The sequence below is a fragment of the Artibeus jamaicensis genome, unplaced genomic scaffold, assembly GCF_021234435.1.
Source record: "Artibeus jamaicensis isolate MK-2021 breed Jamaican fruit bat unplaced genomic scaffold, CSHL_Jam_final contig_558, whole genome shotgun sequence".
NCBI classification, from domain to species: domain Eukaryota; kingdom Metazoa; phylum Chordata; class Mammalia; order Chiroptera; family Phyllostomidae; genus Artibeus; species Artibeus jamaicensis.
This window is the reverse complement of record NW_026521886.1, coordinates 4,156,436-4,180,802: the sequence shown is the minus strand read 5'-3', so window position 1 is coordinate 4,180,802 and position 24,367 is coordinate 4,156,436. Positions and strand designations below refer to the sequence as shown.

At 43.5% G+C, this 24,367-nt stretch overlaps 1 protein-coding gene and 1 pseudogene across 3 annotated transcripts in view; both read right to left on the bottom strand.

Annotated features, from left to right (window-relative positions):
• Positions 1–3,489: 3,489 nt before the first annotated feature.
• LOC119045032 (probable ATP-dependent RNA helicase DDX47) lies at positions 3,490–7,465 on the bottom strand (annotated as a pseudogene).
• Positions 7,466–12,630: 5,165 nt separating this feature from the next.
• RUVBL1 (RuvB like AAA ATPase 1) overlaps positions 12,631–24,367 on the bottom strand; it is a 94,214-nt gene continuing 82,477 nt past the window's right edge. For all 3 annotated transcript variants that reach the window (XM_037139651.2, XM_053670302.1, XM_037139650.2), the window contains 3 exons: positions 18,390–18,492; positions 14,047–14,138; positions 12,631–13,007 (listed from right to left, as the gene is read on the bottom strand). In XM_037139651.2, the coding sequence (XP_036995546.1) occupies positions 12,848–13,007; positions 14,047–14,138; positions 18,390–18,492 (355 nt within the window). In that variant the 3' untranslated portion in view covers positions 12,631–12,847. The remainder of the gene's footprint in view (positions 13,008–14,046; positions 14,139–18,389; positions 18,493–24,367) is intronic.

Here is a 24,367-nt window from a genome sequence, read left to right as displayed (position 1 = left end):
ACATAGACCAATGGAACAGAACAGAGAGCCCAGAAATCAAACCAACTCTCTACAGCCAATTAATATTTTGACAACCAACTGTATGGAAAGCATGTTTGCCTATGGTACCTCAGACATGGGTTTAATCTCCAAAATATATAAAGAACTTACATGACTCCACTCTAAGAAGACACCCAACCCAATTAAAAAGTGGGTAAAGGACTTGAACAGACATTTCTCAAAGAAGGACATACAGAACATCCAGAGACACTTGAAGAGATGCTCAATATCGTTAGCTATCAGAGAGATGCAAATTAAAACCACAATGAGATGCCACTTTACACCAGTCAGAATGGCTATCATAAACAAAGCAACAAACAACAAATTTTGGAGAGGTTGTGGGGAAAAGGGGTCCTTAGTTCACTGTTGGTGGGATTGCAGACTGGTACAACCATTATTGAAAACTGTATGGAATTTTCTCAGAAAAATAAATATCGACCTGCCTTTTGACCCAGCAATTCCACTGCTAGGATTATATCCTAAGAATCCTAAAACATCAATTTCAAAGAACCTATGCACCACAATGTTCATAGCAGCACACTTTACAATAGCCAAGAGTTGGAAGCAACCTAGGTGCCCATCAGTAAACGAATGGATCAAAAAATTTTGGTACATATACACAATGGAATTCTATGCAGCAGAGAAAGAAGGAGCTCCTACCCTTTGCAACAATATGGATGGAACTGGAAAGCATTATGCTGAGTGAAATAGGCCAGGTGTTGAAAGACCAATACCATAAGATCTCGCCTTTAACAGGAAGCTAAACAATGAAACAAACAAGTAAGCAAAATAAAAACAAAGACACTGAAATAGAGAGCAGGGGGACAGTGACCAGAGGGGAAAGGGAAGGGAATTTCAGGGGGAAAATAGGAAGGATTTACAGGAAGTAGTATAAAGGATACATGGACAACAACTAAGGTGGGTGAAAATGAGAAGGAGGTGGGGAGCACTGGGGGGTGGGGTGGGCCGGGATGGGATTAAAAACCAGAAAACTGTACTTGAACAAAAATTTTTTAAAAAGTAAAAAAAAAAAATGTTATTGATTATGCTATTACAGTTGCCCCATTTCACCCCCTTCACTCCCCTCCATACTGCACACCCCCTCTCTCCCATATTCCCCCTTACTAGTTTCTGTTCATGTGCTATATTTACAATTTCTTTAGTTTCTACATTTCCCATACTGTTTACCCTCCCCGTCTATACTTTATCTACCATGTATGCTAATTATTCTCCGTACCTTTTTCCCCTGCTCTATTCCTCCCACTCCCCTGTTGCTAACCCTCCATGTGATCTCCACTTCTGTTCCTGTTCTACCTGTTTGTTTAGTTTGCTTTAGATTAAATTTTAGGTGTACTTGTTAATAATTGTGTTTGCTGTCATTTTAATATATGTTTTTTTACCTTCTTTTTCTTAGACAAGTCCCTTTAAGATTTCATATAATAAGGGCTTAGTGATGATGAACTTCTTGAACTTGACTTTACCTGAGAAGCACTTTATCTGCCTTTCCATTCTAAATGAAAACTTTGCTGGATAGAACAATCTTGGATGTAGGCCCTTGCCTTTCATGACTTGGAATACTTCTTTCCAGCCCCTTCTTGCCTGAAAGGTGTCTTTTGAGAAATCAGGTGACAGTCTGATGGAAACTTCTTTGTAGGTTACTGTCTCCTTTTCTCTCGCTGCTTCTAGAATTCTTTCCCTCATTTTAATCTTGGCTAATGTAATGATGATGTGCCTTGGTGTGTTCCTTCTTGGGTCCACCTTCTTTTGGAGTTTCTGAGCTTCCTAGACTTCCTGAAAATCTATTTCCTTTGTCAGTTTGGGGAAGTTGTCCGTTATTATTTGTTCAAAGAACTTTTCCACTTGTTGCTCTTCCCCTTCCCCATCTGGTACCCCTATGATCCAGATGTTGGAACATTTTAAAATGTCCCGGATGTTTCTAAGCCTCTCCTCACATTTTTTAAATTCTTGTTTCTTCATTATTTTCTGGTTGGATGTTTCTTTCTTCCTTCTGGTCTAGTTCATTGATTTGAGTCAGTTTCCTTCCTATCACTATTGGTTCCCTGTACTTTTTCCTTTATTTCACTTAGTGTAGCCTTCACTTTTTCATCTAATTTGTGATCAAATTCAACCAATTCTGTGAGCATCCTGACTACCAGTATTTTGAACTGTGCATTTAATGGGCTGGCTATCTCTTCATCACTTACTTGTATTTTTTCTGGAGCTTTGATCTGTTCTTTCATGTTGTCCATTTTTTTTTTATCTTGACATGCCTGTTATGTAATGTGGAGTGGAGCCTTAGTTGTTCACTCGGGTGGGTCAACCCAGTCACTGAGTGGTATGTGGGGCAGGGGCATGAGAGGGTACCATGGTGCTTGCTCCACTCCCTGCTAGATTTCAGTCACTTCCCTTCCTTCCCACAAACAAATTGGGAGCTTCTGGTGCTGATTCCCAGGTGGGAAGTTTTGTGTACGTCCTAGGATTCTGTGGGTGTCTCCAATGAACTCTCCTATGAGGCTGGGAGTTTCTCTCAGCATGTGAAGCCCCACAGGTGTTTTCAATTGGTGTTTTGAGGCTTTATTTCTTCATGCTGGGATCCTGGGTTAAAAGCTCTGTCCGGCTCCCCAGTTTCGCCTGGATTATCTACATGCAAATGTAGAACCGCCTCGTCTGCCAGCTGCCTTGTGTGCAGCACCCCACCACAATCCGCTGCCTCACTGGGTCCGCCTGCTACCACTTTGTGTTGAGCCCTCTATGCCCAGCTGCCCTATTCTACCCCTCATACTGGTCTGGATGAATATGTCTACTTTAACTCCTTGGTTGTTGGACTTCCATACAGTTCAATTTTCTGTCAGTACTGGTTGTTTTTTGCTTCTAAATTGTTGTTGTCCTTATTTTGATTGTGCGAGGAGGTAGTGTGTCTACCTATGCCTCCATCTTGGCCGGAGTCCCAATGGCATTTTTCACAAGAACAAATAATCCAAACATTTATATAGAACCACAAAAGCCTCCAAACAGTCATAAGCAATGGTGAGAAAAAAAACAAATTTGGAGGTATTATGCCACCTTATGTTAATCTATACTACAAGGCTATAGTAATCAAGAAAGCATGGTACTGGTGTGAAAAGAGACACAGAGATCAATGGAACAAAATAGAGAGTCCAGGAATAAAACCGTGTCATAACTCAATTAATATTTGACAAAGAAGGCAAGAAGATAGAATTGAGTAAAGATAAGGTCTTCAGTAAATGGCGTTGGGAAAATTGGACAGATACATGCAAAAAAAAGAAACTAGATCACCTTCTTATACTGTACACAAGAATAAACTAAAAATGGTTTGAAGACTTCAATGTAAGACTTGAAATCATAAAATTCCTAGAAGAAAACATAGGCAGTAAACTGTTTGACATTGCTCTTAATAATATTTTTTTGTGATATAGCTCCTAGGGAAAGGGAAACAAAAGAAAAAATAAACAAATGAGACTACATCAAACTAAAAAGGTTTTGTATGGCAAAGGAAACCATCAACGAAACAAAAATACAACCTACTCAGAAGGAAAAGCATATTCACCAATGATACATCTGATGAAGGGTTAATATCCAAAATTTATAAAGAACTCATACAATTGAACACCAAAGAAATGAACAATCCTATTTTTAAAATAGAGGACCTGAATAGTGCAAGATGCAATTTTTTATTTTAAAAATAATACTTTCTATTTCACATTAGGTGTAACAAAGGACAAGCTGAAATTGCTTAAGTATCACCATTTTATAAACGTAGGGCTTCTTTACAATTACAGGTCAAGTGCTTCATCAACTTGGTCCTTGACTTGAAACTGAAAAAAGCAAAAGGTGTGTGAAGTGACAGAATATATCCTCCTCACATCACAAGCAAGAACCAAAGCTGAAAAACAGTAGTAACCTGCTATCAGCACTGTGAACAACATTCTGCAGTACTGCCACTCCAACATGTAGAAAGGGAAATAACTACTGAATTAGCTGAACAGATTCAGATATAATTCTGACAAATTTCAGTGTGAAGAACTCTGCTGGAGGCTTCTTTCTGTTCTTCAATCCCTTTTTACAAAATGGACCAGAAATGAAGTCTTTATAAAAGAGATTAATGGCCTTTCCGTTTCTTCATTCTTCCTCCAACCACCTTGTTCCTGACACCAATGGTACCTCCGTATCATCATTGTCCCCAGCATCCTCCTGTGTATGTTTCTTCTTTTCTCCATGCTCCCTTAGCTCCATTCTGTCAAATCTTTGGGCTTCAGTCACACATTCTGTCAGCATCATAACCTCGTCATCCGTGTTGGAAAGACAGGCAGTTTCTTCCCAATTAGGCATTCTATGCGCTGTAAGAGCTCTGCATCATATTGGGTGACAAAGGTAATAGCCCTTCCAGAGCGCCCAGTCTCAAGCTGTTCGACCTATTTGATGGATGTAATTTTTGGAATGGGTAGGAATGTTAAAGTTGACCATTATTACATCCACAAGAGGTATGTCCAAACCTTGGCTTGCAACATCAGTGGCTAGAAGAATGGAACAAGCCTTTGCCTTAAACTTGTTGAGGGATCTGAGATGTTTGCTCTGACTCATCTGTCTGTGGAGGGGGATGGCAGTAAATCCAAGATTTCAGAGTAGCAAGGCTGTTCTCTGAGTATTGTTACAGGTGCTGCAGATATAATAAAGGAGTTTCCAGCCAATTCATTTAGAATATAAACCAGGTAGGTATCCTTGAATTTAGAAGGAATAAAAATATAATATTGCTGTAATTTCTCAACTGTCTGGTATGTAGAGGAAACAACACATTTCACAGGATTCTTCAGTGCTACTTGCTGAAGTTTTTGCACCTTCTTGGTCATGGTAGCAGAAAAAAGAAATGTTTTCCAATCTTGAGGAATCACTTTGAGAATCTTGTCGACCTCCATCTCAAAATCCATATTCAGCCCTGGCTGGTGTGGCTCAGTGGATTGAGCGCGGGCCTGGGAACCAAGCAACCACGGTTCGATTCCCAGTCAGGGCACATGCCTGGGTTGCAGGCCAGTTCTCTCCCTCTCTCCTTCCTTTCCCCTCTAAAGATAAATAAATAAAATCTTTAAAAAAAAATCCATATTCAATAATCTGTCTGCTTCATCCATGACCAAGTATTTGAGAGCTCTTAAGTTGAAACCTTTTGTATTTTCCAAGTGGTCAATTAGTCAACTAGGAGTTGCTATGATTATATGTAGCATTTTTTTTGTGTTTTTTTGCCAGGGCCAGAGATTGGGACATTAAATCAATTCCACCTACAATCACAGCACTCTGCACTCCAATAGAAGACCCCGGGGCTTCAAACTGCTCAGAAATCTGAAAGGCCAGTTCTCGGGTGGGAGTGAGAACTAAAGCAAATAAACACTGAATAGGCATTTCTCTAAAGAGGCCATATAGATGGCCATTAGAAATATGAAAATATGTTCAAGGTCACTAATTGTTAGAGAAATGCAAATTAAAACCACCTCACACCTGTGAGAATGGCTATCAAATATAAATCAACAAACAAGTGTTGGCAAGGATGTAGAGAACTGGGAACACTTGTGCACTACTGGTGGAATTCCAAATTGGTGCAGCCATTGTAAAAAATAGAATGGAGGTTCCTCAATAAATTAAAAGTAGAACTACCTTATGACCCAGCAATTCCACTTCTGGGTATATATCTGAAGAAATCCAAAAGATGGTTGAGATATTTGGACTCCTATTGTCATTGAAGTACTATATTTTGGGTTGGCCAAAAACTTTGTTTTCGTCCATACAATGGCTCTAGTAGCGTTTAGTTGTCTATAAATTCATTCAAAACAATTTTGTTACATTGCACAGTGACAGTCATCATCATATCAGCATATATATTTTTAAAACTTACCAAATTAGTGAATATTTGTGCAGCCATTTTAATATCAAAGATGGAAAAAAATGTGCAACATTTTTGGCATATTATGCTTTCCTATTTCAAGAAAGGTTAAAATGCAACTGAAATGCAAAAAAAGATTTGTACAATGTATAGAGAAGGTGCTGTGACTGATTGAAGGTGTCAAAAGTGGTTTGCAAAGTTTCGTGTTGGAAATTTCTCGCTGGACAATGCTCCATGATCAGGTAGATAAGTTGTAGTTGATCGTGATCAAATGGAGACACTGAGAACAATTCAAAATTATACCATGCAGGTGATAGCCAACATACTTAAAATATCCAGATCAATAAAGTTATTGGTGAAAATGAAAAATGTGTCATTTATTTTACAGAAAAAACTAAATGGACTTTTTGGCCAGCCCAATACAATATCCAAGATATGGAAACAACCCAAGTGCCCATCGAAAGACAATTGGATAAGGAGTGGTACAAATATATTCAACAGAATATTACTCAGCCATAAAAAACGTGAACTCTCACATTTGCGACAACATGGATGGACCTAGACAGTATTATGTTAAGTGAAATAAGTCAAAGACAAATAACCTATGATTTCACTTATATGTAGAATTTAAAGAGCAAAACAAAAACAGAAAACCTCATAGGTATAGAGAACAATCTGAGCATTCCCAGATGAGAGGAGGGTTGAGGTCTTGGGTGAAAAAAGTGAAGGGATTGAGAAGTACTAATTACAAAATAGTTATGGGGATATAAAGTCAATATACTATAGGTAACATAGTCAATAATATTGTAATAACTATGTATGGTGCCAGGTGGGTGTTAGAATTTGGGAGGGGATCAGTGTAAATTATGTAACTGTCTAACCATTATGATGTACAACTGAAACTAATATAAAATTATATTTGTAATCAAACAATATTTTTAAAAGATTTTATTTATTTATCTTTAGAGGGGAAGGAAAGCAGAGAAATATCAATGTATGGTTGCCTCTCGTGTGTCCCCTGCTGGGAACTGGCCCAAAACCCAGGCACGTGCCCTGATTGGGAATCGAACCATGATCCTCTGGTTTGCAGGCCCATGCTCAATCCACTGAGCTACGCCAGCTAAGGCTGTAATAAAACAATATTTTTAAATGCCACAAATAGTGAGCTCTAGATAATTGTATATATGCTAAAATATTTAGAGATGTAGTGTATTATCATCTGCAACTCTGAAATGAAAAAAGACAGTTGTATAAAAATAGATGGAAAGGAAGGATGGATAGTTCTGGGTAATAGGTATACAGATTGTTCCTGTGCAATTCCTGTAACTTCTGTTACTTTTGAAAATTTTCATAAATCTTGGGAATGTTTGTGTATTGGCATGCATATTCACAGGACATCCCTGGAGAGGTACACCTGCAGTATAATGCAGCTTGCTTCTGGAGAGGGGAACGAGATGAAGATGAGGGAGTCTTCACTGTACTTTTATGTTTTGAACCATGATGTAATTTATTCACAACATATATTTTTTTAAGTTTTAAATTAAAACCCCAGCACAGGAAGCATTCCCAGACTGTTTTCCTACAGTCACTTTGGGGCACGTTGGCTCCCTCCCTACCCTAGGTGGCCTCAGCATTGATCCACAGCTGTGGCAAGGTCAAGGATTGCACTCCAGGTTTGGCCATGCCCCCAGGGCAGGAAGGTGTGGCTGGGTGGGTCCAAGGACCCCTGGTAGGGCTCCAACTGAGCGCCTCTTTCAGCATGGGGAGGCTGTGGTCTCGCAATCACCCCAGCTGCTGGGCTAGCAGTAGGGACAAGGGGGAGGGCAGCGGGGGATCAGTAAAGAGAGAGGCTGCCAGAGACCTCCCAATTGGAACAGTAGGAGTGGCACAGGAGTGGGCCCGGCTCCTGCAGAGCATCTTCTTTGATACCAATGGCCCACTGCTTAGGCCTAGCCTTGCTCCTCACCCCTCCCTCCATCTGCACTGTGACCCATCAACCGGTCCTGCAACAGCTGGCCATCTCTGGGATCCTCTAACCTACTCTGGCAAGTTTTCTTGGGCCTCTCCTTTATCACCTGGCGCAGGTCTTCAGTGGTAGGGCTGGAGGCTGGCTCTTTTTCCAAGGAGAGGCCTGGGAGAGCGGGTCACTTCAGTGGGCGTTTGTGTGCTTTACACCCATCATCTCTTCTTCGCAGTGCCTGGTCTGGTGTGGCATGAACCAGGTAGGCATGTAAGTGTGAGAGCCTGGGTGACTGGGACTGTGAAACACACCCCTTAGAGCCTTGCTATCTGTCCACTGAGCCGTAGGATCCTAGGAAAGGGATTTGGGTAGGGGCCTGAGTCAGATGGAGGTTCTGCAAAGATGGCTGGGACTGTGGGGAGAGGGCCTGCAACTGGCGAGCATAAGCCAGGGCTTCTGGGGTCAGAGTAGGGAGATCACATTAGCTGTTCCCCCACCCTAGCGGCTGACTGTTCACAGTCAGTCGAAGTCAGACTCTTGGTGACTGCGCACTAACGCCCGACACACCTTAGTGACACTTCTGTACATGCTGTTCAATCCCATGACCCAGCCCCTGCGCCTAAGTCCTGGATACTGCGATGGCTCCGTGCAGAAGCACTGTAAGCGTGTGCCCCAGACCTGCACTGGCCACCCTGTGTTCCTTGTGCCTAGCAGACTTACATCTGCTGCAGGCCAGTACGCACTTTACAGTGCTGGACCCTCCCCATCCCTCCGGTGTGGGGTCTGCGTGCCTGAGCCCTCCCACTGTTTGCCTGCGACCCCATTAATCACGCGGAGTAGACAGCGCCGATCTGCACCTTGGCGGACTGTCGGTGATGGCAGGTGACGGAGCGGGCAATCAGCGGGCATGCATCCGCCCACCTTATCACGCTGGCCCAGCTGCTGCCTGCTGTGTGCTGCTCATTGATCGCATCGGACATGGGCCGAGGGTCACCATGGGCTGGGCCAGCCTGACAAGCCACATTCATTGCTGCCTAGACATGTGCTGATGGCGGAACAGGCAGAGGCCCGGCCATTAATTACAGCACTTGCCTGCCGAATGACAGGGAGGGGCAACAAGGTCAGTTAGCTGCCAGCTTACAGTCAGCACCGGTGGTTGACCCATTCCTCCCCCACTCATGGGTCCAGTGAGGCTCTCTGGACCCCTCACCACCAGAGGCTCAGTCACCCTGACCAGGCCTACCCCTTGTCCCCAGGAATAAATGGAAGAGGGAGTAGCTCCGTACTGTAGGAGAGAAGGGTGGGGAATAGAAGGATAATCAGCGGGTGGCCTGAGGGGGACAGTTTTGCCTCTCAGTAGCCCTCTTTTCCAAAGATCAAAAGCTTGGCTGGGAGGAAGCACCAGCCCATGCCTTTGCAAGTTTCTCTCCTCTTTGCTCCTGAGCCTGTGTGTCCCCAAGCCTGCCTGTCCCTTGGCCTAACAGGGAATGGTCCAGCTAATGGCCTTTTCTAAACCTTTGCAAGGGCCGACTGTCTGGGATGAGGAAGGATGGAGCCAGCCAGTTTCTGTCTTCTGTTGGACAAATAGTGACCTCTTCTCCCCAGAGGGATAGGGATTGGGAATTCTTCATTGGATTTCAGTATCTTGAGTACCCAATACAGCCACATGTCACCTCACCATGTCCTCCATGGATCTATGGGATATGACTGCGTTCATCTTATGGATGAGGAAAGGAAGGCTCAGGACCAGAAGGGACTAGGCTCAGGACCAAGGACCAGTCAAAATCACATCACTAACTGCCATGTCCCTGGAACCTGGTTTCTCCCCTTTCCCACCTGTACCTTCTGCCTAGGACCCCCACAAGATCAAGAACTGTTCAGGTCCCTCCAGGCTGGCCCTGGTAGGGAATGAGGGATGCCGGATGATGCACATCTGCTTTCCTGGCAGTAAAAAGCCTTTTGGCCCTGGGGTCTGAGACAAGGAGGCCAACAGAGAGTGTGACTTCCACAATTGTGCAGCTCTGTTTTCATTAGAAAAATGGTTGAGAAAGTTTTACTAATCAAGAAGTCACTAGAATTCTGGTTATGACACCATCATCTGTTTAGTTCTAAAAAACAAAATATCCTATGAACCCATACAGAGGGTATAACAAAGGAGGGGTGGCAGTGAGAAGGTATTTGGGCTGAGAAAATAAAGGGAGGATAAGGTGGATTCTCAGCAAGGGCCAGGGACAGTCTTTCAAAAACCTTCCTGCTCTCATGGTGAGGCCATTAGCACAGGAACAGGGAGCTGGGATTTACATGCAAATACTCTGTTCTCCAGGCCATTCAATCAGTTTGTGGATAGGCAATGGAGAACATGCGCCCAGAGCTTGGAATATCAGCCATTTCCCATGACCGACTTTCACCCTGCCTCGCTTTCATATTATAGCAATTTTTCACACCAGAGCTGAAATAGTACAAAAAATGGGCCTGCTATAATTGTTGGTAGATTGTGTGTCAGCTAGATAAGATGTAACAAATATTTTCCTCCCTTCAGGGTCTGTTTCCCTTTTGGTAATGGATGGAAAAACTTCTCATAGTCAGTGAGGGGACTGGTTGTAAAAACTTCATCTAGAAGATTAATGTTATAATTACAGGACTTGCTGGAAAAAATAGGAAAATTAAAATAACCTTACCTTCCCAGAACCATCTTTTTCACTTACGTGAGACAAATGAGGTGGGTCATATCCCTGAACACGAAGGAGCAGAACTCCTGAAGACCAGGGGGCTGTGACCACACTCACTGCCCTCCTCACCAGAACTCCTCTAGACATCAGGGGTCCCTGAGCAGCTGCAAAAGTCTCTGTCCCAAACTGTACTGAGAGGTTTGCCATCACCACTGCTTCTCTACTGCTCCTCAAACACTCTGAAAGGTTTGGGGGCTGGAAGAGGTCCAGGTGAGCAGAGTCTGGTTCTCCTCTGGGATATCACCTTAGCGAACTCACTTTCCTCATACCTGCCCTTGCTTGCCTCACCTGCCTGGAATGGAGGTCAGATCTTGAAGTTCTCCCCTGGCCCCCAACAACTCAGCACCCTGAGGAAGGTATTATACAAACAGATTCCAACCACTCTGATTCCAAATCTTCTGGTTCCATCTCTTACCAGCTGCACAAGAGACCTAACTGGCACCAATATCATAGGGGTGCTGTGTTAATGTGAAAGGAAATATGAAGCATTAACACAGGCTCTCGCCCACAATCAGCTCTTGCTACATTGGTATCAGAGGTACCACTATTCTGTTTTTCTAATGTTGCTTATGTTGGGAGGCCAGAGACACAGGATATGAGTAGCCAGGACAAACCAGAGCTCAGCCCTGACTTTAGGAAGTGTCCCACCCCCATGCTGAGACTTCCTTCAGGTGCCAGGCCAGAAGAATATCCATTCTGGCATCAGGGACTAGCTGGGCCCTCCTCAGGGCCTGAGGACTCTGAGAAGGCTGAATGGACTCCCACAGCATTATCTCAGCCTTCCTGTCCTGCAGTCTCCTGGACACGCTCAGATGATCATCACTAATGAGAGAACAGTTGTACTTGCCCCCCAAGGACCTCATGGTTAACTTGGATTAGAACAACTACTGGATGAAAATGGCTGTCTTGGTCAGTCCCTTTTTTTGCACAAATAAAAAGAGTATGGAGATCCTGCCCATGAGGGCAAAGAACCAAAACAACCAGCTTGTACCAAGGTACTACTTTTGTGGCTAAGCCCTGCCTCAGGCAGCACAGAGCTAGCAGACAGGAGACAGCCTGATAGAAAGAACATGGTGTTCATCCTACCAGGTGAGAATGTTTCAGTATGGCATCTGTCAGACACTGTCATTTCTTTTTCCTCTCAAATGGCTGAAAGCCCCACTTCATTGAACTCACAAAGAAATGTAGTACCAGTGATGGAGTCATGTTGAGGTACACAGAAACCAACTGAAAGAACCCTCAATGGTCAAAGCTGGACAAATTTGAGCAGCAAAATAATGTGTCACTGGATTATAACCCAAAGTATATTATAAATATCCTTGAGTCCATACAGAGATAAATGAATAAACAAATGGCAAGAAAAGACAATCTCCTGTGTAGATAAATTCCAAATAATTAATGTAGATGCTCAGCCCTTAAGGAGGCAGAGAAAAACTCCCCACCTCTTAAGTGTGGACTATGCTCAGTGACTTCTTCCAAAGAGGACAGTATGAGAAGAGGGAAAAGAGTAACTTTACAGTGGAGAAACCTGACAAACACCTCAGCCAGGTCATTAAGGTCAACTTTAATAGTGATGAGTCATGTTGATATGTGATAAAAATTGCACTTTACCTGTATGGACTTACTCCCAATAACCCACGATCCTGGTTTAATCATGAGAAAAACAGCTAATATACCCCACTGAGGAATATTAGACAGAACACCTGACCAGTGTTCCTCAGAACTTGAAGGTCATCAAAAACAACAGCCACAAGGAGTTGAAAGAGAAATGACAACTAAAGGTAATGTAGGAACCTGGGACAGAAAATATGAAGTATAATAATGTATCACTGTTGGTTCATCAACTGTGACAAATGTACTACATACTACTAATAAGATATTAACAACAGAGAAGCTGGGTGTGAGGTATGTGGGAATGCCCTGTACAATCTTCACAACATCTAAAACTGTTCTAAAACACAAAGTTTATTTGTTTTAATTAAAAGAAGAAAGAGAAAGAGATGCCACCAAAATATCCTATAATGATTTATTAGAAAACATGCCAGGTGAGGCAGGGCTCCTTCAAAGGAACCACAGGAGAAATTATGATAATTTAAAACACTTAGCACACTGAACTTGCTGCTAACCATGCCCAAGTTGGAACAGAATCTGAAGGCCAGGAGTTAACCTTGTATCTGCAGGCTGTATCCAGGCCCAGACATGCCAGGGAGTCCCTCTTTGCAGAAAGACTCACTTCATGTACTTATCCTGATGGTCAGCCAGGATTTTGGCTGATGACTTGGCATCATAGAAGAGCTCACTGATCTCTTCAACATGCTCTTTCTCGATGCTGTCCTTCCCGTTGATCTTAGCAAGCAAGCTGGCCGGGGTCAGCAGTTGCACTGAGTACCTAAAGGGAACAGGGGCCAGGGCAGGAGTGAAACAGTGGCCACAGATAGGAGCCCCATCCCAGACCAGCAGGAGCACTGACACCTGGGGCTAAGCCCAATGCTGGGCTTGCGCTAGATGTTGTGGACACAGCAAACGAGAAGATATGAGAATTGTCCTTACTCAGAGAGTTGCAGTCATGACCTCATTGGAGAGGTCAGAAGTCCTGAACATAGCCAAGTCCTACTCCCCAAATCTTTGTCACAATCTAAAAATTCTCTGACAGGAGGTAATTCCACTGCTGCTTGAAAGGAACTACAAATTTTGTCACAGGCAATGCCAAGGTTCAGATCAGGACATTGAACATGGCAGGGAAATGAACAGACAGCCTGAAAGCACATGCTCCAACCAAAGGCGTGAAGATCCAGTTTTTAAAAGCACCACTCCACCCAAACAAAAAAGCTTACAATTCTGCTTCAACTTCAGGAGTGAGGGAATTAGTGACAAGGAAGTAATGATTTCACAAGAAGCCAGAACACTGAGGACAGACATCCCGAATAGGCAACAGCTTCAAGCCATTATCAGGAAAGCAGTCTATGTCTGCAATAGTTCCTCACATTCACCTACACCCACCATTCCTATCTAAGACACACCAGAAGAACAGAGCCAGCATGGGTGAGGGGGTAAGGTGGCAAGGCAGGGCCCACCTAATGAACTCCTTGCTCTGGACCCTGGTCTCCGGTTCTGTCCATTTCCTCTACCAAGGGGAATGGCCCGGGGTCAGAGCCAGCTCTCTATCACAGGAGTGCATCTACTACAGGACAAGGGAACTTAACCTGTTAATCTAACTTTTAGAACACAATCAATCTAAATATTCTGCACTCTAAATCAGTGTCCTTGGATAAGACCCATACCACTAATAGCAGACATAGTCCTATGCCCTGAGAAGGGGGCCTTTACGTTCTAACAGAACTTTACGTCCCCACAGACTTTGCTGAGAAGGCACCATGGGGTCTGGAGCAGCACCAGGCAGACACTGGTCCAGGGGACAACTGGCTCACCTCAAAGTGCTCTTGGTACCGATCTCTCCCAGGTGGTTCAGTGCCTCCTCACTGATGTTGATTCCCTCTGTCTGGGCACGGATTTTAATAATCTTTTGGAGGAGAAAAACCATGATTAACAGTGACCAATCTTAAGTATCTCATTTATAAAGTGCTTTAAAAACAATCTTGTTCAGTGTTTCTAGTCCCCATCATTACAGCAGCAGAGGCCCAATCTTGGGCTGGTGAGGCAAAGAGCTGACCCCTACCCAGGACTGCACACACATACCCATCGGGTGTCAGCTGCACTGTGAATAGCTTTAAAGCCAGAGTATTCCATTCATACTGACTAGAAAGCAGCTGGTATCCCTGGAGGTGTGTACCAGGATGGCTCAGCTCCTGCCTCCCAGCCCAGGCCACTCAATTTCCAGAGCAAGAAAACTGAAGCTCCTCCAAAATCTGCCCAGGCTCCCACACAGCCTCTAACCTTCCTCTCCAGTACAGACACCACCACCTTTAAGACTCAGACAAGAACAAAGATTCTTTATTTGCTTAATAAATAAAATAGTTAAGTAAATTTTTTAAAAGTTACTTTTACAGATTTACCAGCCCTCATAACATCACCCAAAGATAGCTAATCTATCAAGAAGAAGCCAATGTTTGTTAGTTTGCAGATCCTAGTAAAGATGGATGGAAAACAAGCTGGCAGTGTGGATGCAGTAACCCAAGTGGCACCAGGATCCTGCAGGCACGCCAGCACTGAGTGATAAGGGGCAGCTGGGATAATGATGTTGTGTATTGTGAAACTGAGATAACGTGAAGACTTTGAGCCTCAAATAATATAGGAATTTTTCACTTTGGCAGCTTCATAAACATATCAAGAAGCCCTTGTTTAAATTAAAGTCATAAAAACACACCCAGGTAGAGGCTTAGGAAGTGGGAAAGACTAAGCCCCCCAGCTAAAGCTTTACAAGGGAAAGAGAGAGACCAGAGTTTTAGGACATACGCACTTTAAAGCTGGCCTTTCAGCTCTCAGAAAGAGACCATGAGAGCAGGAGCTGTAGAGTGAGGGAGTTTAGTGTCTAGTGACTTTCATAAGGGGCCAGCCTGCTATGAATCAGAAAGGTCTTCCTCAGTAAGAAAGACAGGCTCAGGATCAGGGCCAGGGCTGGAAGGCCAGATACTAGCAAGAAAGTCTTTTATTCTGTCAAAAAGACTCGGAACTCAGATTTTGTATGAAATGTCCTGATTTCTAAATGTCAATTTGCTGAAATATTTCACACTGCACCAGCCACATAAAACATTATCTGTTTAGCCAGTGCTGCTAAGGTATGACCTCTGTACAAAGTATCTTAGCTTGTACATGAGGGGTTCCCTGGGGTCCCAAATCACCATAAATGCAGCTGAGCACAGAAGGTCCTTAGTGGACATGAGGAAGACAGAAATGGAACAGGAAGGAAGATCCCCGCTCCCAGCTCCCTCCACAGGACTCCCCACCGACCATAACAGTCAGAGCCATACAGGTTTTGCTCAATATAAAAAGGAATTCTCCACTGCTAGCTGGGGACAAAGGAAACCTCCAGGTCCTGTCAAGAAAAATGTCACCTAGGACGTTCAGAAACTTTACGAGATGCAAATATTTAATCCTTGAGCCTGGTTAAGGGCAAAGTTTCAGCCCTGAGCATTTCATCTTTAGCGAGCTGCACTGAATTGGAAGTTGGGCTTCAGAAATGTCAGGGACACTCCTCTCACTCTCTCTAAAGCAAGTCAGAGCAATCCCAAGAGCTCCTGTTTCAGACTGTTTGGAAATGGATAGTTCATAAATTAGATCTTTAATCATTTAATAACCTGCAGGGATAGTTTATGAGAGTGTCGGCACTGATGGCAGAATACATGTTACATTTACTCTGTTTTTTAAAGACCTGTGCCAGGCTCCAGTAAAAATGCCGAGGTTATTCCTTGAACCCATCAGAACAAAAAACAGTGTGCATAATGGCAGTCTGTCCTCTGCTAACCCAAGAGGAGGCCTGGCTAAGCAAATGTAACCAGGCCAGGAGCTGGCCGGTAGTCACTGCTCTGGAAGGCACAGTTGTAGAACATTCCAGGGGAGAACATATCACGTGGTCCAGGGTCAAATGGAGTAAACATGTGAACTGGCTCTGAGTACAGTCCTAGCTCTGCAGCTTATTCTCTGTGACCATGGGGCCCTTGTTTTTTTCAAGTCGCAAACCCTGGTTATTGAAAGCTGTTGTGAGGATCCCAGTGGATATCTACAACTGCAAGCTGTTAATATCAGTAATAACTGCAGTAGGAAGGGACAGCTGATCCTATCCATTTACTGTCATTATCTCACTTAGTCCTCATGACAACCTTGAGAGAAGGGAACAGATCTTGCAGTGAATCAGGAAGGCTCACAGAGACACAAGAAGTGATCTGAGTGTGTAGGGCTGCCTTTCCCAGTAGGCTCTAGTCTCAAAGCTAAGGATGGGAAAGGGACCAATTTATCCTTTGCTTTTGCTTCCACTTTCTATTCAATGAATGCTTTGACTTCAACCTAGCATTCATCCAAGAGCAAAAGACCATTAGCTGGTGATAAGGCCCCCAGACATGGACATTATCTCCTAATAATGCACAGTTGCTGCCATGAACTACAATTATTTCAATATTCTATCAATGCTGGTTATGAAGGGAGACCTCCAACTCCATGCTCACCCCAGCACTCCTGGGTAGTGGTCAACAAGAAACGTTGACAGGACCAGGCAGATAGGCTACACATGAGTAAGGGGACAGCCAAGAAAATCCTAGGAGAGGCCTTCAGAGCTCCAAAAGGAAAGGCCTTGCCAACAAATTGCCAGAGCGACTCCACCTGAACTTGTTATTTCTAGCAGGTAGGAGGCTGGTACCATAGCACTTAGGAACATGGGCTTCAGGATCAGATAGCCTGGATTCCTGTTAGCCCTATCACATACTTGCCACTGACCAGCTTTATGAACTTAGACATTTAGTTAGCCTAAGTCTTTGTGTCCTCATCTTTAAGAATCACGACAATAACAGTTTTCCCTGTCTCGTGGTTACTGGAAATCAAATGGAATCATGCTGGCTACGCACGTCCATAAATTTAGCGCAATGTCCAACAAACAGTGCCTGTGCCCTGGTGAGGGGAGAGGGTCCAGGCAGAGCCTATTAAGATGTCAGTGAAGCCCTGGTCCACTCCACGTCCCCGGCCTTGGCCATATGTGGACCTCAAAGTGAAAGACCTACATCCTGGAAGTGAGACCATCATCTGAAGCATGGGTGGACAGAGCAGGGAAAAGAACACAGCCTGTACTGCTCCAATGGGTCAGCAACCTAGAGCACAATCTACCACTGAGCAGATGGCCTGGGCTCTGTATGGAACTGTCTGGCTTTGCATCCTGGACTTGCCACTCTGCAACTCAGCCATCAAAAAGAAAAGAGATTATGACTGTAACAACTACCAAAGTACCCTAGTACCAATTAGGGAACTAGAAATTCTAAGTGTGCAGTGCCTAGGCATTATTTAGCACACAACTGGTGTTCCAGCTCCAGATCAAGCAAGAGGCAATTCCTGCAAGAACTGGGGCTGTACCCCTTGGGATAGGGCCCAATCTCATAGGGCCCTGTCACCTCCACCCTAAATTCAGCTAACATGGAATTCTGGCATGCACTCTACGCAGCAATTGAGCTAGATGCTTCCATGTACATCTCCTTCAAGCCTCTCATTGTAAGGTTAGTTTCATGACCTCCATTCCAGGTGCCTCTCTGAGATGTGTGACCCTGTTTACTATCATCTCTATAACCAAGGCAGCAGCCCCAGGCACAGCCTCCAAAGTCCCTGAGAAACCCATTGGTCATGATGTATACAGCTCTGCTAGGACTCGAGTGCTCACCCCCTATAGCTTCTGCATCCTGCTAAAGCGAGCCTGCTGTGGGTTCTATTGGGACAGAGTACCTGGCTTTGCCCACTGAGCAAAAAAATCCTCAAACAGGGTCTGGCGTAGGCACCAAGAGGCTATTGCTAAATCATTTCATGCCCTTTTCCTAGAACTTCCTTTTTCAGTGACCCCCCTAATGGCTGTCATCAAGTCAATATTTTTCACCATCTCTTTCCTAAAGTTTATCAGGAGGGATGTAGGCAACTAAGGTTTTGTGACACTTTAGGCAGTATCTAATTGGCCCATCCATCCCTCAGATGGGAAGACTGAGGCTCAGAGTATTGTGACTTATACAAGGATGCAGCATAGTGATGGGACAGTGGTGGGAGCCAGTCGTTCCTACATGGCATCAAGGAACACTAGCAGCAATTAAGAAGGGAACAGAGAGAGGAAGGGAGAGGGTAGGCTCACCTGTTTCATTTCCTGCGGAGTATATAACATGGTCCGGATGATCATCACTCGGTCCAGAAGGTCGAGAGGGATACCATGAGGAGAGGTGATATCCTCAGTGCCCCTGCAAGACCCAGAATGACCATATCACCCTGGGCAATTTGAGACCAGACTCTGGACATTAAAAACATGACTGAGAAACTCACAATAACAAAACAGTTAGTACATGTCCTGAGAGTCAGAGGCAGTGTAAACAGACTACCATTCAGGTGTCACCAAAAACAATTTCATTATTTTAGCAAATATCAGTACCATAGAAAATTTGGGAAAGGGACAAATAGGCCACCAAAAACCGTATCTGCCAAATTTTCATGTAAACATTTTTAAACTAAATTAACTATGTAGATTTTTTTCTTTGCTTTTGTCCATGTTGCTTTATTCTTAACTCATCAGGTATTTTATAAAACCCAAATTGCTGGGCATTTAGGTAGTTTCCAATTGTTGCTATTTTTATTAATGATACTTTAATAAAGAATTTTATGCATATAAAATGAACATTTATTTCCTCAGCAACTGTAGTAGTGTCTGACACAATCCTGACTATCTACTCAAATGGATGACTGAATATCCTAATTTACACAGGTACACAAGTGATCTGATCTCACTGCATTATAGCCAGCACTGGGCATTCTAATCTTCAAATATTTTGTTGCTTCGATGGTTTAGAAAATGAATGGGTAACACCTTGTTTGAATTTGCATTTCCTTGACTCATTTGAATGCTTTCCCTTGTGTGCACTAGTTATTTTATTTCTTTTGGAAAACTGTCCAGTTATGTCTTTTCCTATTTTTCTCTTGGGCTCTTAGCCAAGCCAAGGGAAGAACAGCTCAGGGGAGGAGCCCTGTTAAATCCACCAGGCCCTGAAGTACCAGTTGCCTGCCTGACAGGATGTGTGTTGCACAGACCTGGAAGCCCCCAGGGCCAGGCTTCAACTACAGCATCTAGAAGCCTCAGCCTTTGAGAGTCACAGCAGCAGAAGGTCTACATCAGCACCGTTTCTGGTGACAGATTAAGAGTCTATGGTCATAACTTATCACTATAATAAAGAACAAGGACAGGACATTTGGATTTAATTGTTAGTATAAAAATATTTGGTTTCCAATCATTGCAGAAATAAAACTTCAGTTAGAAAAAAAATCATTCTGGCCCTGTCTGGTATGGCTCAGTGGCTTGAATGCCAGCCTGCGAGCCAGAGGGTCGCCAGTATGATTCCCAGTCAGGGCACATGCCTGGGTTGAGGGCTGGGTCCCCAGTAGGGGGCACGTGAGAGGCGGCCACACACTGATGTTTCTCTCCCTCCCTTCTCCTCTCTCTAAAAATAAATAAAAATAAAATCTTAAAAAAATTTATTCTGCTGAAACTGTATCCAGTCAGTTGAAGTGTAAATGTATATTTATTATTGCGAGAATAAAATGTTCTGATACAGGCTACAACAGGATGGACCTTGAAAATCTTATGCTAAGTGAAAGAAGCCAGTTACAGCCCTCACTGGTGGGTGTGGATCAGTTAGTTGGGCATCATACAGTAAAGCAAAAGTTTGATTCCTGCTCAGGGCACATGCCTGTGTTATGAACTCGGTCCCCTCTCTCTAAAAACAAACAAACAAACAAACAATTTTTTTTAAAGAAAGAAGCCACTTATAAAACAGCAAATATCGTATGATTCTACTTATAGAAAAGGCAAATTGGTAAAGACAGAACAGAAGAGAGGATACCAGGTAGAGGGAGAAGGGGAAAATGACACTTACTGCTTAAGGGGTAGACTTTCTCTGTGGGGTGATAGTAAAGCTTTGGAGGTAGATAATGGTGATAGTTATAAACCACTGTGAATGTAATTAATACCACTAAACTGTACAGCTAAATGGCAAATTCTGTGTTACATATGTTTTACCACAATAAAAACAATTCAAAAAATAAAATGCTACATTAATGAACTGTTAAATATAAAAAGTTAAGACCTTTCGAAACAAATGGGGAAATACAACAGAAAATATAAACATTAATATAACTATAGAGAAAATAAATCTCTTTTAGAAACAAATAATTCTAAAAACACTTACAAGGAAAAATTGTCAAAATTAAATTCTGTCAGGCCCTGGCTGGTGTGGCTCAGTGGTTGACTTCCAGCCTGTGAATCAGAGGGTAGCTTATTTGATTTCCAGTTAGGGCACATGCCTGGGTTGCAGGCCAGGTCCCCAGTGAGGGGTGCGAGAGAGGCACCCACACACTGATGTTTCTCTCCCTCTCTTTCTCTCTCTCTTGCCCTCTCTAAAAAATAAAATAAATAAAATCTTTAAAAGAAAATGTTTATAAATGGGGGGCGTGGAAACAGGAGGAAAGCGGGAGGGCTTGGGGTGGGTTGGGGTGGAGGGAAAGGCAGAAAACTGTACTTGAACAATTAAAATCAAATAAAAATGTTTATGAAAAATAAATAAATTCGACCATAATTTAAATATTGGTGTTTGGTTTGCCTAAAATCTTCACATTAAACAAAATAACTTTTAATAACTACATTTAATTTCAGTCATTAAATTATATCTAAGCCATACGTTTAAGGTTTCTCTCTTTTTTAATGATTTTATTTATTTATTTACTTATTTTTAGAGAAAGGGAGGGAGAAAAACATCAATGTGTGGTTGCCTCTCACATGCCCCTAACTGAGGACCCAGCCTGCAACCCAGACATGTGCCTAGGGAATCAAACCGGTGACCCTTTGGTTCATAGGCTGGTGCTCAATCCACTGACCCACACCAGCCAGGGCAAGTTTAAGATTTCTTAAGTCCCACTTCGGAATCCTCTTGAAAATTTTTTTTTCTTTAAAGATTTTATTTATTTATTTTTAGAGAAAGTGGAAGGGAGGGATAAAAAGAGAGAGAGAAACTTTAATGTGAGAGAAACATTGATCAATAGTTGCCTCTTGCATGTACCCCAACAGGGACCAAACCTGAAACCCAGGCATGAACCCTGACCAGAAATCGAACCTGTGACCCTTCACCTTGCGAGATAGCACCCAGTTAACTGAGCCACACTCATCAGGGCTCTCTTGAGAATTCTTGAAAAAAATTTAAAAGATCTCATCTTTACCCTGTTAAAATATCCCAAATTCTGTAGCACTCATGATAAATTATCTTCAATTCTGACATAATAACAAGTATAATTTTAAAGAAGAAATGGTTAAAGGAAAATGAAGTACTTCCTAATCAAATTTCAAAATAATAGAATTTACAAGCATGCATTAAGAAAACTTCTGACTTCCGCCAAAATGGAGGCATAGGTGGATAAGCCGTGCCTTCTCACACAACCAAGTTTAGAGACAACTAAATATTAGCAACAGAAAACACAGCCAGAACAAAGAAAATTGAACTTTTCGGAAGTCTGTTAACAACAAATTCTTCAGCCTGACCCGTAAGGGGCCAAACCAGCAGCTGGTGGAGCGGGGTTGCTCAGGAAAACTCCGTCAGCGCGGAATCCAGGCGCAAGGTTGGACCTAGTGAGCGACCAAGCGAGCGACCAAGCAAGCGAACTCAGGGAAACAGTGAGGGAGCAGGGCTGCAGGTTGACTGTCGTTGCGCATTTGTGCGCAGATAGACAAGCGAGGGAGTGGGCGATTGGACCGGGACCCAGTGGGTCCCGTGGCAAGCGGCAGCGGAAGGCATCGCCATTTCCCCGCTCTGACCCCACCTCCACATACAGCGTCATAACCCAGCGACTCTGGAGGACTTCCGCCAAGATGGAGACGTAGGTGGAGGAACCACCTTGCCTCTGTGCACAACCAAATCTAAGAACAACTATTTTTAACAGCAGTCACAACCAAGCCACACGGAAAATCAACAATACGGAGTCCAAAGGACAACTAGATACTCAGCTGGACCGGTACGAGGAGCGAAGCCAGCAGCGGAGCAGGTTAGCAAGAAAAAATTCCCAGGTGGTGCGCGGTGCCCGCGCAAGCAGCCAAAGGCGCTGATCGCGAGCGAGCTAGCAAAGGGAGTGCACAAGGAAGAGGCGCGGCAGGTCGGTCCCGCATTTACGTGCAGAGAAACCAGTGAGAAGGGAAGCCTGCGCGGGGCAGCAGCCTCGCACAATTCCGATCGGATAAACAAGCCCGAGGCCTGTGGTGTGACTGGACGGGCTGGGCTAGCAGAGAGGACCGCCTTTGCTCCCTCTCTGACCACGCCCCCATACACAGCGTCACAAACCAGCAACCTGGGTCTCCCCGTCCTGGTAAACAACTAAGGCTTCGCTCCGCTTACTTAACAGCACGAATAGACCAAAAATGGCTCTAGGACAACTCAGAGCCCCAGAACCAATAGATCTAAGCAATGAAGAAATAGCTGGTCTTTCAGATGCACAGTTGAAAACACTGGTTATCAGGATCCTTACAGAACTGGTTGATTTTAGTCACAAATTAGAGAAACATATGGAAGCTAAACTAATTGAAATGAATGGTAATACAAAGGAAACCAATAGTAATGGAAAGAAAATTGGGACTCAAATCAAGGGAGTGGACTACAAGGAAGAAAAAAATGATCAAACAGAAAAGAATGAAGAAATAAGAATTCAGAAAAATGAGGAGAGTCTTAGGAACCTCCAGGACATCTTTAAATGTTCCAACATCCAAATTATAGGGGTACCAGAAGGGGGAAAGGCACAGCCACCAGTGGAAAAATTATTTGAACAAATAATAAAGGAGAATTTCCCCAATCTGGCAAAGGAAATAGACTTCCAAGAAATCCAGGAAGCTCAGAGAGTCCCAAAGAAGTTGGACCCAAGAAGGAACATACCAAGGCACATCATCATTACATTAGCCAAGATTAAAATGAAGGAGAGAATCCTAGAAGCAGCAAGAGCTAAGGGGACAGTCACCTACAAAGGAGTTCCCATCAGACTGTCAGCTGATTTCTCAAAAGAGACCTTACAGGCAAGAAGGGGCTGGAAAGAGGTATTCCAAGTCATGAAAACCAAAGATCTACAACCAAGATTGCTCTACCCAGCAAAGTTTTCATTTAGAATGGAAGGACAGATAAAGTGCTTCTCAGATAAGATCAAATTCAAGGAGTTCATCATCGCCAAGCCCTTATTATATGAAATGTTAAAGGGACTTACCTAAGAAAAAGAAGATAAAAAAGATGACCAGTGAAAGGACAGCAAACTCACAGTTATTAAGAACCACACCTAAAACAAAAGCAAATTAAGAGGACAGCTAGATCAGGAGTGAACCATAGAAATGAAGATCACGTGGAGGGTTAGCAACAGGGGAGTGGGAGGAGGGGAAGGGGGGAGAAGGTACAGAAAATAAGTAGCATAGACAATAGATAGAAAATAGATAGGGGGGAGGGTAAGAATAGTAGGGGAAATACAGAACCTAAAGAATCTGAGACACGTGTTCATGAACTAAAAGGGGGAAATGGTGGGGGAGGGGTATGCAGGGTGGAGGGGAATGGAGGGGGGGAATAGAGCAAATGTAATGGCATAATCAATAAAAAAAGTAAAAAAAAAAAGAAACAACCAATGAATGCAAAAATAAGTGGGATAACAAGTTGATGTGTTATGACTCTGTTTCCCTTCCTCCCTCTCTCTGAAAAAAAATTAAATCAATAAAAAATGAAAAAAAAAAATAAATAACCCAGCGACTCTGAGTGGCCCGGCCCAGGTGAACCACCTAAGGCTTTGCTACTCACCCAGCGGCATGAAACAGCAGAGGTTACATTTCCCCGCTCTGACCAAGCCCCCACATAAACGTCACAACCCAGTGACCTGGGAGTCCAAGGCTCTGCTCCTCACACTTAAAGGGCGCAAACAGACCAAAAATGGCTCAAGAAGATCTCAAAGCCCCAGAGCCTATAAATCTAAGCAATGAAGAAATAGCAAAACTCTCAGATGCACAGTTTAAAACACTGATGATCAGGATCCTCACAGAACTGGTTCATTATAGCCACAAAT